Source organism: Peromyscus leucopus, chromosome 6, assembly GCF_004664715.2.
Source record: "Peromyscus leucopus breed LL Stock chromosome 6, UCI_PerLeu_2.1, whole genome shotgun sequence".
Lineage (NCBI taxonomy): Eukaryota > Metazoa > Chordata > Mammalia > Rodentia > Cricetidae > Peromyscus > Peromyscus leucopus.
In genome coordinates, this window is record NC_051068.1 from 74387811 (window position 1) to 74404435 (window position 16625).

Here is a 16625-nt window from a genome sequence, read left to right on the forward strand (position 1 = left end):
CCCACTCAGTCTTGGTCCTTTGGTAGCACTCTGCTCTGGCTGTCCTGAAGCACTCCATGAACAGCCTCTTCTACTGGCCTTCTGCTACCACCTATGCTAGGTTCCTTCCTTTTTTACCAGCCTTCTGTCTCCCGGGTGGTCTTTCAGAGTCCACACTTTGCTGTAGGACTCAGTCCTAGGAGCTTTCTCCCTGTCTGCAGTTGCTCTGCAGCAATCTTCCCTAGTTCCTGTAGCTTTCAGCACTGCACATGCTGAGACTTCGAGGTCTGTTAGCTGAACCTCTGCTCTGAGCCCTAGCTTCAGGCATCCAGCACATTCAAAAAGCCGTATGGGAGGGGAAAATCCCTTGCTTTTCCTTCACCCCCAGCTTACTCGAATCTCGCTTTTCTGTAAATAGCATTACTATCCTGCTCAGTTGCTCAAGCAAGCAATCTAGCTATTGTCTTACTTGTGTGCTTCCTCACCCGCTATTCCTGTGAAATTCCTTTAGTTCTCCCTGTCAATTACATGTCAAAGCCGACATTTCTCCTGGCCACTGTCTCCTAGATCCCCCCCTATATTTTCTCTTGCCCCTCCTGCTTTCTCTAGGTAGAGTCCTTTCAGGCATTGTATTTAGTTGTGATGGTCAAGACCCTCTAGAGGCTTCCCTCATCTTTAGAGTAGGAGCTAAGGATTTTAGCATGGTTTACGACTGCGTCATCTGGCTTTGCTCTGCACCAACCTCCTCCGCTAATTCATTACCTAGTAGATTGATTCTCCAGCCAGAATGACTTCCTGGCTCCTCCTGAACTGCAGCTCACACCTTCTTGCCCTTTGCTCTTTGCCCTGGCTGTTTCCCTCCTGTCTTCCTTTCTCAGTTTAACTTGCTCCTCATGTATCGCCCTTCCTCTGTAACATGGTCTAGTCACGGTGCTATCATCGCCTTTCTTCTCTGGGGACACATGGGCCGCCTAAGGTAGAAATGTGCTGTTACCCGTGTTCCCAGGACCTAGAACAGTACCTAACATACACTCAGTGCTTACAAAGGTAGAGTGGATGAATGAGTCGACAGTTTGCTGAAACAGCTGTAGGACTCAGTGGTAAGTTGAGCATCCCTTTGTCTGGTGGAAATTTCCATGACCTAGGTCAGCTCTAGACGATGTATGCCTTCCTATAACCTTCCTCTTCCAACTTTTGTACAACTAGCTGTCTACCATGTGCAGTCCCGTATACCATATCTTGTGTTGTATTAGGTCCTGTTTATTTTTCCTCTGCACATTATTTATTCTTTTAAAAAGATTTTACCTTATTTTTAGTTAAGTATAAATGTGCATGTCTACGTGTGGTCTGTGCATATTAATGCAGGGGCCAGAAGAGGGCCTCATATGCCCTAGAGCTGGAGTTATGGGTGGTTGTGAGCTTCCTAACTTGAGAGCTGAGAATCAGACTCAGATCATCCTCAAGAGCAGTATATGCTGAGCCATCATTCTAGCTCCCATATGTTGCTTCTTAACCCAAGCCTCATCTATCTCCTTTGGTGCTTAGTTGAAACTTTTATTAGCTCTTACTACTTAAGTGTAGTGACTTCCTTGTCTCATTCAGTTTTACTGACATATCACCATTATTATCAGATGGAATTCTTTAATTTATACATATTGTTTATCTATTTATATCTTATAGCATATCATAGAGCATTTTATTTACTTATTTTGCAATAGTGGATGCTCAGAGAGTGTTGAATGAGTAGTCCTTTCTGAAAATAGAACTGGTGTGATTTTTGTGATAATTTTGATCACAAAGCTGCAGTTTGAAAGGAATTTATGCTTATATAACCCCTTATTCCCAGTTTGTTGTTTTTTTTTGTTTTTTTTTTTTTTTTTTGCTGTTGGCCTTTTTTTTTTAAATTTATCTTTATTTCATGTGCATTGGTGTTTTGCCATGGATGTTAGTCCCTACAGACAGTTGTGAGCTGCCATGTGGGTGCTGGGAATTGAACCCAGGTCCTCTGGAAGAGCGTCCCTCTCTTAACCACTGAGCCATCTCTCCAGCCCTGTTGTCCTTGTTTTAATCAACCATTACAATGACTGTAGACACATAATGTACTCTTGGCTCATTACATTCCACAGCAGAGTTTGCTGTGTTGGTTTAGTAGAACTAAAGTAATATTTGTGCTTTTGTCTTAAAATGGTTCCTTCTTCTCTTTTCAGCTAAAGTCTCCAGGAATTGTTGAATTGCTGAGGAGTTTGAGACACAAGCTGAAGTTCCCATTCCATGGATCCCTTGGGTGCACCTTCCCAGTTTGTGGATGTGGACACCCTGCTAAGCTGGGGTGACTCGTATAAAGATGAATTAAGCTCCTCTGACAGCACAGCTGAGACGTTCCAGGAAGACACCATCAGATCGCCTTTTCTTTATAACCAGGAGATTAATGGAAAAGTGGTTCTTTGGTAACTTTCTCATATCTTACTGTGTATGAATCCTCGTTATTTTCCTCTAGAGTTCTTTTTTATTCATGTCCTAGCATAATTGAAATACTGCCTTTACACATACAGCCTTATTGTAGCCAGAAAGTTTCTCCGGTCCTGCCTGGCCTGGCCCTGGTAGTCCCATGGCCTACTTATAAAATAATCACTTGGAAGTTTATATTATTTATAACTGTTCGGCCATTAGCTCAGGCTTATTACTGACTAGCTCTTACACATAAATTAACTCATAATTTTTATCTTGTTTAGCCATGTGGCTTGGTACCTTTTCTCAGTTCTGCCTTGTCATCTTGCTTCCTCTGTATCTGGCTGGTAACTCCTGACTCAGTCTTCCTCTTCCCAGAATTCTACTTGTCTGCTTATCCCACCTATACTTCCTGCCTGGCTACTGGCCAGTCAGCGTTTTATTTATCAACCAATCAGAGCAACGCATATTCACAGCATACAGAACGGCATCACCCATCACCTTATTGGGGTATAATTATCATACAGTAAACTGTACAGATGTAAAATTTACAGTTTAAATGTTACCAGATGTGTGCAGCCATGAAGCTCTCCCCACAGTAAGACTTAATCTTCAGAATTAATCACGTTGGTTTGCCTGTTTGGGACATTTCATGTACATGAAATTTCTACAGTAAAATATGTGAGACTTTTAGACTTAGTATAATGTTTTCACTGTAGTGCAAAATACTACTTTTTTCTTTTTATGGCTCAATAGTACTCCATGTATGCACACTAAGAGCACACTTACCAGCTCACTAGTTGATGAACAGTTAGGTTGTTTATACTCTTTTAGCTATTATGACTGATGTGGTTTCTAAACTTTTAAACCAACTACTTTCAGCTGTGTAAGCATTCTGTCATAACGAAGGAAATATGGCAAGGGGCAAATGTGTGACATGATGGCTTTGTGAATTCTGGGCTTGGAACACTTACACTAAAGCTCTAACATGCCAGATTCATTTCAGTCAGGCATTTTCTCCTGTTTCTACTTTTCTGATATTGCTTGATTTGTGAATTAGCAAAGCCAATATTTCAAAGATAGAGGGTTTTGGAGAAGTTAGAAACTAGGCCAGTTATCTCCCTCCTCTTTCCTTAATTGTTTTTTATCTGTTGGTCCCTCAGGAAAGGAGACGTGGCATTACTGAGCTGTACAGCCATTGTGAATACCAGCAATGAAAGCCTCACAGATAAGAACCCTGTGTCAGAAAGTATCTTCATGCTTGCGGGGCCAGATTTGAAAGAGGACCTGCAGAAACTTAAAGGTGACTGGACACTCTAGGCATGTTATTGCGTAGGGAGTACTTTGGTGTCTTCTACCATGAAGAAGTGTGTTGGGTGTTCTTGGAGAAAACTGTGCATATAAAGCTGATTTTCTGTCGTTGAAACCAGTAGCCTTTGCAATCCCCCCAGTGCATGAAAAGCCAGGCCCTAGGGTTTCACTAGCAGTGCAACTCATCAGTCATGTGCTGCATTTCAGAGTGACAGATAGATGTGCTCACTAGTTTTATATCAACTTGATACACGCTAGAGTTATCTAGGAGGAGGGAACCTCAGTTAAGAAAATGCCTTCATAAAACTGGGCTGTGGTCAAGCCTGTGTGGCATTTTCTTAATTAGTGATTGATGTGGGAGCACCCACTTCATTTTCCTGACAGCTTTAACACTTTAAGTGAATCCCATCTTTTCGGTTGTGCCTGGGGTTCTGGATTCCGAAACTCTTATTCAACATAATCTCCTGTTCTACTGCATCAGTGGTAAAGAAATCATAATCTTGCTGTTCTGGCTTGGGAAAGGGTTGTCGTGGTTTTGATTATATACACCTGCAACCCCAGACTTCTCTTCATAGGTCCATATCACAGCATAGTCTAAGAAGTAATTGGAGTCTTTCTAGTGTTCTCCAGAAATAACAACAACAACAGCCATGCAGCATGGGTGCACTTTGCATAATTTAGCTCATTTAATCTTATAAGGCGAGTATCTCCCTTAAGTAGGAAATCAAAGCACAGTGAGGCCATGAACATACCCAGAGTTCACACATTAACATTTTGGACTCAGGATTTAAATGAAGCAGTCTGCTTTAAATCTGACGGCACCCTTCAGTGCAGTCAGCTTTATACTGCATACCCGTTTTGCAGGCTGTTAGGTTTCTCTCCTTCCCTAAGCCTATTACCTGTGGTCCATTGCAAACCTGGATGATGATTCTCTGCTTTGTGTCTTCCCCACTTCCTTTGTGCTTACAGCTGCTGCCCTGCCTCCCTGCCCTGAGAACAGAGGGAACAGACTTGGATGCCTGTATTCAGTCCTATTTTTAAATGACATTCCTCATAGTTCTTAATCCGTTTTCTGCTTTGCAGAGTTGTGTTTTCCTAATATTTACAAGTTTTTATGTGTCCCCGTTGTTCCCAGGTTGCCGAACAGGTGAAGCAAAATTGACGAAAGGCTTTAACCTGGCTGCTCGGTTCATCATTCATACAGTGGGACCTAAGTATAAAAGCCGCTATCGCACTGCAGCGGAGAGTTCCCTGTACAGCTGTTACAGAAACGTGCTTCAGCTGGCAAAGTACGGCCTGTTCCCCCACACTGTTAAAGATGTACCTCACTGTGGAAATCAAACTTTGAAGGGCTCAGATGTTAGCTCTCCAAGACTATAGTTAAATTTTATATTAATATGATTATCAAATAATACAGTTGACTTAACTTGTATATTTATTGGTGGGTGGGAGAGATGCTGACTTGTATTTTGAGTTTGCTTATGGATTCTGTATGTGGATAATTGTTTTCTATCTGGTTACAGAGAACAGTCCATGTCTTCTGTTGGCTTCTGTGTCATCAATTCTGCAAAGCGCGGCTACCCTCTAGAGGACGCAACACACATTGCTCTTCGTAAGTATCACTGGAGTGCCATACCCAAATCAAGTTCTTAAAGTTTTTGACTATTAGATAAAGTTATAACTAAAGAAGATCCATTGATTTGATCATCATGGCATTCTGAGAGGCTTTGTATTGATTGATAATAGAGTTCTTAATTGAATTTCTTAGGATGGTATGATTTATACCTGTGCATAAAAGCTTACAAGACTTGCTCATTAAGTTTGAAAATGATACCAGACTAGAAAGTATGACTAATGTAATGGGCACTTGAATCAAAATAAGAATAATCTTAACAATTTGTAAAAATGCAGCAAAGACAAATTTATAATATATTTGCTTACCATTTTTCTATTTAGACAGCACCTTTCACAAGGGCTTCTTTTTTAAGTTTTTTTTTTTTAATTTATTTATTTTTATTTTATGTGCATTGGTGTTTTACCATGGGTGTCTGGAACTGGAGTTACAGACAGTTATGAGCTGCCATGTGGGTGCTGGGAACTGAACCTAGCACCTCTGGAAGAGCAGCCAGTGCTCTTAACCACTGAGCCATCTCCCCAGCCCTCAGGACTTCTTTAGTATAAAACTGTGTGTTTAGGTTTAAAAATCACTGAGTCCAAACTGACCCACAGTGTTGTATGTGGTATAAAAATACAGTGTTGGGCTAAAGGTGTAAGTCTGTGGTAGAGTATGTGCTTAAGATATATGGGTCTCTGAATTCAGTTTCTAGAAATAAAATCTAGTAGTCAGCTTGAGAATCCATGACCTCAGCGTGCTCCATACGGGTTAAGTCATAGCTCACAAGACATTGACAAACAATGATGGCAAGTTGCTTGAAACATCAGTGATATGCTTTTTGGCAGATATGATGCCCATCTTCAAATTCCTGAAGGACTCTCACAGTAACTTTATGCAGCAGTTCATCTTTTGAGCAATGGTTCTTTGCAGTTGCAGGGGTTAGGGTATCATCATAATCTACTTTGTGCATCCATTGAAAGAATGCTGTAGTCCTTATAAAGCTAAAACAGTGTTCAGAAATACAGACTTTAAAAGCTTTTCTAAGAACTTTACAGATCGTTGGAAAGGTGATAAAGGTGATAGGTAAGCGTTCTAACTACAGCCATTTCATGGGAGGAGCTTTGATTTCTTTGAGATAGAACTGTATTTTAGTGAGGTTCTCATCACTAGGAACAGCGACACAGCACCTGCACACCCTCCTTAAATACTACTATGTGAATTCTCTATGGGCATTGTTCTGGGTAAATGGTCCAAAGTGTTGCTTCACTGCATTGTAATACCTCAGTCCACCCACAGTTATAAGAGTAATTCACAGTAACAGATAACGATCGATAATGGGAAGATGAGTCTTTAACAACTTCTAGGAATGTAATTGGCAGAAAGGAAGCATATACATCTGAAAAGTGACCAAGTCAAATGGTGTAAGGACTGTTTCACCTAGACCTTAAATGTAGTAAAATTATAGAGCATCTTATTCAGAACAAGCAAATACAGAGACAATAGTGTACTTTCTGGAATTTGAAAATAATAAATGGTTTGTACATTTACAGTGTATGCATGCTAAAATTAATCTGTTAACATAATACATCTTCCAAATCAAGACCTTTCTTGCTTATTAAACTATTAGCAAAACTTTTATATGCAAAAACCCAATATCTTCTTAGTCATTAGTCATGACCTTTTATAGTATCTTTTTTCCCTAGTTCACATACAGTTAAATTCTTTGTGAAACCATAAACATCAACACTGAAGTAAAATTATTAGGTTATTTATTCAACAAGAATTTAGTTACTACTTTGCTGTGCTCTGTTCTATACAAGAGGATCTAGCAGTAAGAAAAGAAGTCCATGATGTTTGTACTTACCTTCCATGCTTCCATATTGGAGGTATTAATATCCTGGATGTCACTTTCACTAGTTAAAGAGTCTTCATAAATGTAAAGCATGTGACATCCTGTTTGGCTGCCAAGAAGAGTGCACAGATGGGACTAGAAGGAACAGTGTAGGCTGACACGCTGAAATCCTTGAGTCATGAGGTCAGTCTTGTTCTTTTTCCTGGCAGAATTCTCTTTCTAAATGAGCACCATTGAGAGAATTTGATTTGATTGCTACTTGGCATTTTACCTTCCATAGGAAACATGAAGTACTATGTAAAGGGTCAGTTCCATATAAGTGTCAAAATTCTACGAGATGTAAATAGTATAAAGAAACTTCCTTTTAGGAAGCTGCTTTAAGGAAAAGGAATGAAAGCAGACCAGAAGGAGAAGTGAAACAGATTTGCTCCTAGCTGCAGCCGAGTTGCAGATCTTTATTCTGCTCTCAACCAATGAGTCTACTGTACTAGATTAGTGGACTGTGTTACTTACCAAGGCAGGTTATGAATTACTAATGCAGTTATTAGTTACCTTTGAGTGAGTGCATATCATTCACCATGTTCTGCTAGATTCAGTTAACGTAATATTAATATAAAATATACTTGACCTTAAATAGATCCACAATCCAGCTGTAAGAAGTTTACAGATAAGAAAGATGATGTTCAAAAGGTCACAGAGGCTTTCCAACTTAGCATGGGACGCTATATCTCATTAAACCTATTGTAAACTTGCAAACTTGAGCCAAGGTGGGTGCAGGAGATTCTATATAGAGAAATTCAGGGAAGGGTAGAGTTCTACACAACGATGACGTATGACCAGGACATTGAAAACAGAGATTCAGAAGACAGTGGATGAATAATATATTCTGTCAGAACTAACCTACCTCTAGATAGGACATCATAGAACTATTAAGTGACATTAGAAGATGTGTGGGAGGAACAATTGGAAATAGGACTTATGAGGTGGTTAGTTGTGACAGTGTGGCAAGTCGTGTAGGAACTTTGAACATTAACTTATAAGGGGTGCAGCTCTGTTTCCTAAAGAAAGTATCATAAAAAGATTACCCAGGCAGCAGAAGTTGCAGCCTTGGAAATGAAAGAAAGAGAGACCACTTAAGAGCTTATTGACAAAATGTGCGTGAGCATTAAGAGCTTGAAAGCAGCCGAGAGAGAAGGATGGATATTGGAAATGTTAACAGTAGAATTAATAGATCATACACGGAAACTGCTTGACAGTGTGGACTGAATGGGAAGAAAAGGGAACGCCAAAGGAAATTCAGGGGCCAGTGAGATAGCTCAGCATGGAAAGATGCTTGCTGCCAAGCCTAATGACCTGAGTTCAACCCTGGAAGCCACATGGTAGAAGGACAGAACTAACTCCTGCAAGTTGTCCTCTGAGCTGTGTGTGCACACCATGACGTACACACACAGTAAATAGATAAATGGTTTTTTTTAAAGTTATAAAGCTGAAAAGAGATGGCTCAGAGATTAAAACACTTGCTGCTTTTGCAGAGGACCTGGGTTCAATTCCCAGCACCCATATGGCAGCTCACAGCCATCTGTGTCCCCACACCCACTTCTTGTCCTTTTGGGTACCAGGTACACAGGTAGTAGATATATATACATGCAGGCAAATGCTCAAATGCATAAATTAAATATTTTTTTAAAGAAAGCAAATCAAGGGTTCTGGTTTGAGTGGCTGCTTGGCTGTTGGTCTGTAACTGAGGTAAGGAATATGAGGAAGAAGACGGGAGTTAGACTCACTGAATATTAGTATCTGTGGTTATCTAGGTAAACATGCTCAATAAGCAGTAATTCAGTTCTGTAGTTCAGAAAGATTGTACAATTTGGGAGCCATCAGCATTTGAAGTTAAATTTAACAAACTAGTAGTTATAGGGAATATGTGTATCAAGAAAACAAAAAATGTGGGCATTTTAGAAGGCAGTAGCATAGGCATAAAAGACCAAAGCCAGGGAGGTTTAAGGTTGGGTCGGTGGGTCTTGATAGAGGAAAATCAGGGGGGACAGAGATTAAGAAAAAGATAACTTGCTGGGCAGTGGTGACACACACCTTTAATTCTAGGACTCTGGAGGCAGAGCCAGGCAGATCTTTGTGAGTTCGAGGCCAGCCTGGTCTACTGAGTGAATTCCAGGACAGACACCAAAACTACACAGAGAAACCCTGTCTCAAAAAAAACAAAAGAAAAAGATAACTCAGCTTTGGTTTTGTGAGCAGGAAATGGGCTGAATGGCACATCTAAGGCTGTACTGAATGAATAGAAAGGCACTGTGCTTCCCATTTGCACTAGATCATTCTGGCCAAAGGGAGGCCCCAGGGAAATAAAGAACGTGCAGGACAGGGAGAGTGGTCTGACTCAGCATCTTCTGTAGCCAGCCGCTGTCACAGATACCGGAACTAGGGCAGCAAGTGCAATAAAGCTCTGGCTGAGGCACCTCAGGGCCAGTGGGCTGAGAACAACAGGACATGCCATAAAGGGACTGAAAACTGTCTGCTACAGTGCTCTGAAGGAAGGTGCATCGGGCTGTGAGAGGGAGTGTGGCAGGCTTCTCTGATGGGATAATTGAGCAGTGGCTGATGAGGTGAAGGGGGGCCGTTACAGACTAATCCCAGAGCCGGGTTTAAACACTGAATGTCTTTCCATTTTCTTCCGTAGGCACTGTGAGGCGATTCCTGGAGATCCATGGGGAAAGCATTGAAAAAGTAGTATTTGCTGTCTCTGAACTCGAAGAGGTATTTTACTAACTATTTTGCTTAGTTTGAGTCTTAATTCTGCTTGCGCTACCTTCATCTAGTCATCTGTTCACTGACTCCGAAGCACGCAAGTCTAATGGTTTAAATCAATCTGTGGCAGTGGGACTTCTGCTCATTCACTGAAAGAGAATTATGATGGGAACTAAACCAGTCTAGAAGGAAGCCACACTGTCTGACCATGTCAACCAGGCTGTACTGGCCGCCACTTTCTCCTGCCTCTGCCTCAAGTTCTGGAATAAAGGCCTGTACCAGCAATCTAAGGAGGAGAGTCTGCGCCACGGTTTTACTGCTTAGCTATTGTCTTTATAAGTGAGATGGCACAGGTGGGTGGTGCCTCGTAACCACAGCGCTACCTTCCCAGATTTTAGCAACATAGCTGCCCTGCTGCTGAAGTGAGTGTCACCATCTGCTTAACTGGAAACAGTTAGCAGTCAAGCCGGTGGCACAAGGTCATTAGGTTTATGTTTTCTTGTGGGGGGGGTTTCATTAAATTCAGTCCATTTAGAAAAGTCAACGCTTTGTTTTTATCTCACTGGACTTCCTTAGCTTTAGAGCTTCTGACTTTTTTATTTGTATCCTTTTGCAGTCATTGAGCTTCTCAGTGCTCTGCTAAAATAGGGAAGGAAGTGAAGGAGCAGGAGTAGGATTGGTTGGTTTGCATACATAAGACGTATTCCCAAGTAAATCAATCCTGATTTTAGGAGTCAGAGAGCCCTGGGAAGGGCAGTGTTCCCTAGCTAGTAAGCTTTTTAAGAATGGAAAACATGAATTACCGAAAATTTAAAGAAAAAAGCATGGGTAGTACTCACTTCTTAAAAAGTGATATACAAATGACCAGTATAAAGAAACTTCACAACACTGACCATTATAGAAATGCAAGCCAAAACTACAATGAGATACCAAAAGTTAGTTACAGTATAATAGAGCAGATTCTTAAATATGTGCAAAAATATTTAAAATGTGAAGATAAGTATTTATAGCAGCATTGTTTATCGTAGCCAAAAAGTAGAAACCAGTCAACAGCTGACTTGATGAGCAAATGTAGAGTATATATAGAATAGTATTCATCCTTGGGGGGATGATTATGGATACATGTTAAAAGGTGAACCTTGAAAACATGCTAACTGAAATAAACTAGACATTAAAGGCTACAAATTGCATTCTGTTTTATTGAGATGTTCAAAGTATGCACATCTATTGAGACAGAACAATTGGTAGCTCAGGGTTTGGAAAAGGAATTGTAGGGAAAGATTGCTGATGGACTGGTTTGGGGTGATGTCAGTGTTCTGGAATTAGATGGTGGTGATTGTACAACTTTGAGAATATCCTAACAATCACTGAATTCAGTATTTTCAGCATGTTAGCTTTATGATATATGAATTCTTCAAAAATCTTAGTGTGTGTGTGTGTTATGTGTATGAGTGTGTGTGTGTGTGAGTGTGTGTGTGAGTGTGTGTAGGTGGGGGGGGGTGTAGGTGTGCCTATCCTCAGTATGCCATGACATATGTGTCAAGAAGCCAGAGGACAGCTTGTGGAATTGGTTCTCTCCTCCCACCTTCTGTGGTTTTTATAGATTGAGCTCAGGTGGCCAGGCCTGCACAGGAAGCACGTTGACAAGCTGAGCCTGGTGCTGAGCCTGTCTATATTTGTTTGTTTATGTTTTGTTGTTTTTGAGACAGGGTCTCTATGTAGCCCTAGTTGGCCTGGAACTCACTGTATATACTAAGCCAGCCTCAAACTCACAAAGGTTCTCCTGTCTCTGCCTCTCAAGTGTGAGGATTAAAGGCATGTGCCATCACACCGGGCCTATCTGTTTTGTTTTAAGTACAAATCTAAAGTCTCCAGGCTTCTATTTAGGAAATGTTACAGTTCTGTGTAGAATACTGATTTCTTGAATGATTTCATTGACCAATACTCAATTCCATAACTTTTTTGTTATCATTCTTTTAGTCCTTTTTAAAGATTTATTCATTTTATTTTATATCTATGTGTATGGAGGTGTACTTATGCTAGTTTATATGCATTCAAGGGTAGATACCCATGAAGACTAGAAGGTGTTGGATCTCCTGGAACTGGAGTTAGAGATGGTTGTGAACTGCCCAATGTGGGTGCTGAGAATGGGACCTGGGTCCTCTGGAAGAGCTGCAATGCCTGTAACCTGTAACCATCTCTTTAACCCCTGAAGTTCAGAATAGTTGATAAGTAATGCTGAGCAATGATACAATAATTCCTAGGACGCAGAAGAGGCAGGGTGCTTCAACAAACATGAGTACCACCAGCGCACAGCATCTTCATTTGCTCTGGTGCTATAGAAGAGCACAGGGACTGGGCATGTGGAAATCATAAGATAGAACCTTATTCATTTTTGTGTTTTAGCACATTGAAGTTACTGACTAATTTTCAGGTTGGCATACCAAGTGATGGGTTTCGTCATCTTCATAACATAGGTTGCTGCGTTTCGTTTTCATTCATTCCCTTCCCTCAGTTTTAAATCAAGCTTCTTTGTGTATTCTAATTTGGAGGAGGCTGGGGGAATGTGTGTGTGGAAATCAGAGCATGACTTTCAGGCTCTCCTTTTCCACCATATAGGTCACAAGAATCAAACTCAGGTCGTCAGACTTGGTGGCCTTTATCTATGAAGCCATCTGACAGCTCCTTATTGCCTTTTCCAAAGTGAAATTTATATATATATATTTTTTTTAATTTCTAAGAATGAATGAAAACTATCAATCCTTCAGATATAGATAGAAATGGTTTTTGAGGGTGGGTGTGTTGTTTGTTTGTTTGTTTGTTTGTTTGTTTGTAGAAAACTGAAAAACTAAACTTAGGTCAAATAGAGCCTGGTATACTAAGCTTGGGCAAATAGCGATGTGCTGCTGAAAGTCTGGTCAAAAGGTAGGAGTGTCAGACTTACCCATTCCAGATCTGGTTACCCCGACCAGGGTGGGCATTGCTTTTGACTTGACCAGTGGATCGTTTCTTCATGTTCAGTGTACGGGGTGAGTGGGACTCTCAGACAGCACTCTGAGCATAGGGAGTGTGAGGCCTGTATTCTTCAGTGTGTCTTCACAGCACGGGGACCACAGCAGCCACTGCTCAGGCCACTTTCATATGTCACTGTTCTTCACAGAATGCCTTACTTTTCTGACACAGGCTACTTACCAAAAGCTGCTACCTCTGTACTTCCCAAGGTCGTTAAAGGAGGAGAGCCATTCATTGCCGTACCTACCTGCAGATATCGGGAATGCAGAAGGGGAGCCTGTGGTGCCTGAGCGGCAAATTAGAATAAGTGAGAAACCTGGTGCTTCGGAGGGTGAGTGCTGGAATTCTAACTTCCTAGCTTCTTTAATTAGTATGCAAATTATGGGCTTCCTTGCGACATTTTCGTACAGATATGGTATTTACCTTGTTATATGCATTACTCATTCCTCTTCTTACTGTTCTCCTGCTGGTCCCTTCTCTCAAAGTGCTCACTCCCACACACACTTTCATGTTACATCTTTATAAAATCTAGATTCCACATATGAGGAAAAGCCATGTGATATGTACCTGGCTTATTTTCCTTAGCCTAACGATCTCCAGTTCATCCCTTTTTCTGCAGGTCACCATTTCCTCATTGTTTATGGCTGAATAAAACTCTGGTGTATGTGTGTGTGTGTGTGTGTGTGTGTGTGTGTGTGTGTGTGTGTGTATGTGTGTGTGTATCACACTTTATCCATCCATCTCTTACAACTATCTAGGCTGATCCCATATCTTGACTGTTGTGAATGGTGCAGTAATAAACATGGATAAGCAGATGTCTCTGGTATGCTTACCAGTTTTTTGGGGTTTATCTCCAGGAATGATATGGTTGAGTCATGTGGTAATTCTAGTTTTAGCTTTTTGAGGAACTTTCATAGTAATTTTCATAGTGGCTTCACAAAACTATATTCCTACCAGCAATGCATAATGGTTCAACTTTTGCTTTTCTTCTTCAGGAAGCTAGAGTACTGTAAAACACCAGCCAGCAAAGATGAAGGGCTTGTATTTGAGGATTTGCAGGTGGTCATAAAAACATGCTCAGCTGAATAGAGTTTCTAGGCTCATAAGGAACTGTTGAAACAGTAATTGAGTATATTACTTATTATTTTCTTACTTATTACTTATATTACTTATTACTTATTAATATTACTTATATTACTTAAAATTTTCAAGTTTGGATCACTTTTAACAGTGTTCTCTAAAGGCCACAGTTAACATTAAATAGTTAAGAATACTATAGCATGTTATTTCTTCATGTTTTATACTCACATAAGTTGAAAGTTATAGGCAGAGTATGTTAGGATGGGAGCCCTTCTGAATCTATCCTGTAAAAAGCTTCTATCAACCTTCACCTCTATAAGATCATAACCCCTTGGATGGAAACACGCCTCACACACTTAGTGCCTGATCAGGAAATCAGCTTAGGGAATAGATTGGTTACTTTCATTTTGTTATTTCAGGACTTGGGATTTGCAGTGTCCTTTCAGAATCAGGATCTGAACCCTGGGTTTGAGGTTCTTCGCTCTGTTTTGTTGCCTCACAGCATTCCTCCTGCAGCGCTCGTCAGTTTTGCTGTCTGCTTCCGTAGCTCTCTGCTGATGGTACTTTCCTTGCAGACAACCAAGAAGAAGATGAGGATGACGGCTTGGGAGTGGATCTCTCTTTCATTGGTTCTCATGCTTTTGCTCGAATGGAAGGAGATATTGACAAGCAAAGAAAACTGATCCTCCAGGGACAGTTGTCCGAAGCTGCCCTGCAGAAGCAGCATCAAAGAAAGTAAGGCAGACTGTTGGGACAGGGAGTGTGAAGTCAGGAGTCTGCTAGATGCTTTCCTGGACACACAAAGTTCCTCCTGTTTAATCTTCATGATGACCGAGGAAGAGGGTCCTGTCCCCATTCTGTAGCTGCAGAGCGAAAAGTTGAGTCTGTTAGTGTGGGGAATCCAGTGGTGAGATGCATGGTTGGTTTCAGAGCTTTCACCCAGTGTGGGCTCGAATTGACGTGCCTCCATGTGAGGTTATATTGTAAACAGGGAAATTAGAAGAAAAGAAATGCACTTACAAGGTTTCTGCTGTGCATTTATCACTGAAGCAGTTAAACTTTTCTTCAGCTGACGAGTTTTATGTCTCCCCAACTTACCCTAAGGACCTTCACATTCTGTTTTCTCCAAGTGTTTCTAATACTAAAGCAATTCTGAATGAATCCTTTTAAAATCTTAGATGGAGCTTTGTACTTTGTGTTTTTCCAAAGATCAATAGTAAAGCTAGCTGCTTTTCAAAAATTTTAAAGAAAAAATTAAATTGTAGGCGGCTCTCCATCCCCTCTTAGAGTTGGTAAAGGATAACATCTCATAGACTGAGCATCAGGTAATTGCAGTGGGTGAGGCGAGCTCGATAAAATACATCACTGTGGCTTTCTTCGGGACTCAGCTAACCGGTCTGCCTTATTTTTGAGCTTTGGCCCCTGCCATTCATTTTAATTGGGATCTTCTCTTCCCTCAACCCAGTCCATTTTCCAGGTTTCAGCTGTAAAGCAAATGCCTCTCAACCCTTATCTGTTGGTCTAAAATACCTGCCCCTCCTAGTTTGCCCTTCACAGCCTACCACAGCATGTCACACTGTTTATATGGTACTTCTGTGGTGTCAGTCTCCAGTCATGGAATGGAAGTTGGACTAGATGATCTCAAGTCCCTTACAAACATAATTTTTATATATTATTTCTGTGAGAGCTTCATACATCTATATGATGTATTTTATCATTTTCACCTCTTGCTACCCTCTCTCACACCTTCCCAGTCTCACTCAAGCTCCTTCTCAGTGAGGCCCTCTTCTACTTTGGTGGCTTGCTTTGGAGCCTGCTGAGTTTAATTACGGTTGCCTCCATGAGCTGGGGAGGGAGGGTATTTACTGGAGCCTGCACAGCTCACCCCTCGACACCACTGAAGAAAATGGCTCCCTCTCCCCCAGCCAGAATTAACATTTTCTGTCTCCTCAGTCCCAGGTCTTCACCTTCTTCCAATCTGCAAATAACAGAAGCAAATTTACCACTAGAGGGAGCCAGTGAACAAGTTTTCAAAGGATGGCCCAAAATGACGGCTCCATAGTTTCTAAACTTGGTCACATGTAATGTCTTCTGGCAAACATTTTTTTTTTAAATGCAGTGACTGGGCTCCCTTGCCACACCATTGTGCTCTGTCTCTGCGTGTCATGGCTTGTGAGTTGTCTGTGGTTCTCAAATCCCCCTCTGTCAATACTTACCATATCAGAAATTGTTAATTCATTTATAAGTGAGCAATCATATTTTTTCAAAAGTTAACTAATTTTGTCATTTGTATTAAGATCTTGCAAAATGTTCAATTGATTTAAATGATGATGACTAGAATCTAATAGCATCCTTCAGACTATTGTAGTAAGTTGTTTCATATGAAGGAGCTATGACACCACTCAGATATAGAAAGCAAAGGAAACTTTTCAAGACTTTCAAGGAATCAGATATGTTTCTGTGCATCACAGAATTTGATAAATAATGGTTACCTAGAATTTAGTTGTAATAGAAGATCTCAAACCTTATCCATTGTGATTTTTTATTTATTTGTTTATGTCTGTG

The 16625-nt window shown here is 40.8% G+C and overlaps 1 protein-coding gene across 3 annotated transcripts in view; it reads left to right on the forward strand.

Moving 5' to 3' along the window:
• Gdap2 (ganglioside induced differentiation associated protein 2) overlaps positions 1-16625 on the forward strand; it is a 47083-nt gene that overhangs the window by 6905 nt on the left and 23553 nt on the right. For all 3 annotated transcript variants that reach the window (XR_005091813.1, XM_028877286.2, XM_028877288.2), the window contains exons 2-8: positions 2187-2426; positions 3591-3730; positions 4874-5027; positions 5262-5350; positions 9901-9977; positions 13152-13311; positions 14636-14795. Coding sequence is in view for 2 of the 3 variants with exons in the window: in XM_028877286.2 (XP_028733119.1) it covers positions 2251-2426; positions 3591-3730; positions 4874-5027; positions 5262-5350; positions 9901-9977; positions 13152-13311; positions 14636-14795 (956 nt within the window). In the remaining variant the exon portion in view is untranslated. The remainder of the gene's footprint in view (positions 1-2186; positions 2427-3590; positions 3731-4873; positions 5028-5261; positions 5351-9900; positions 9978-13151; positions 13312-14635; positions 14796-16625) is intronic.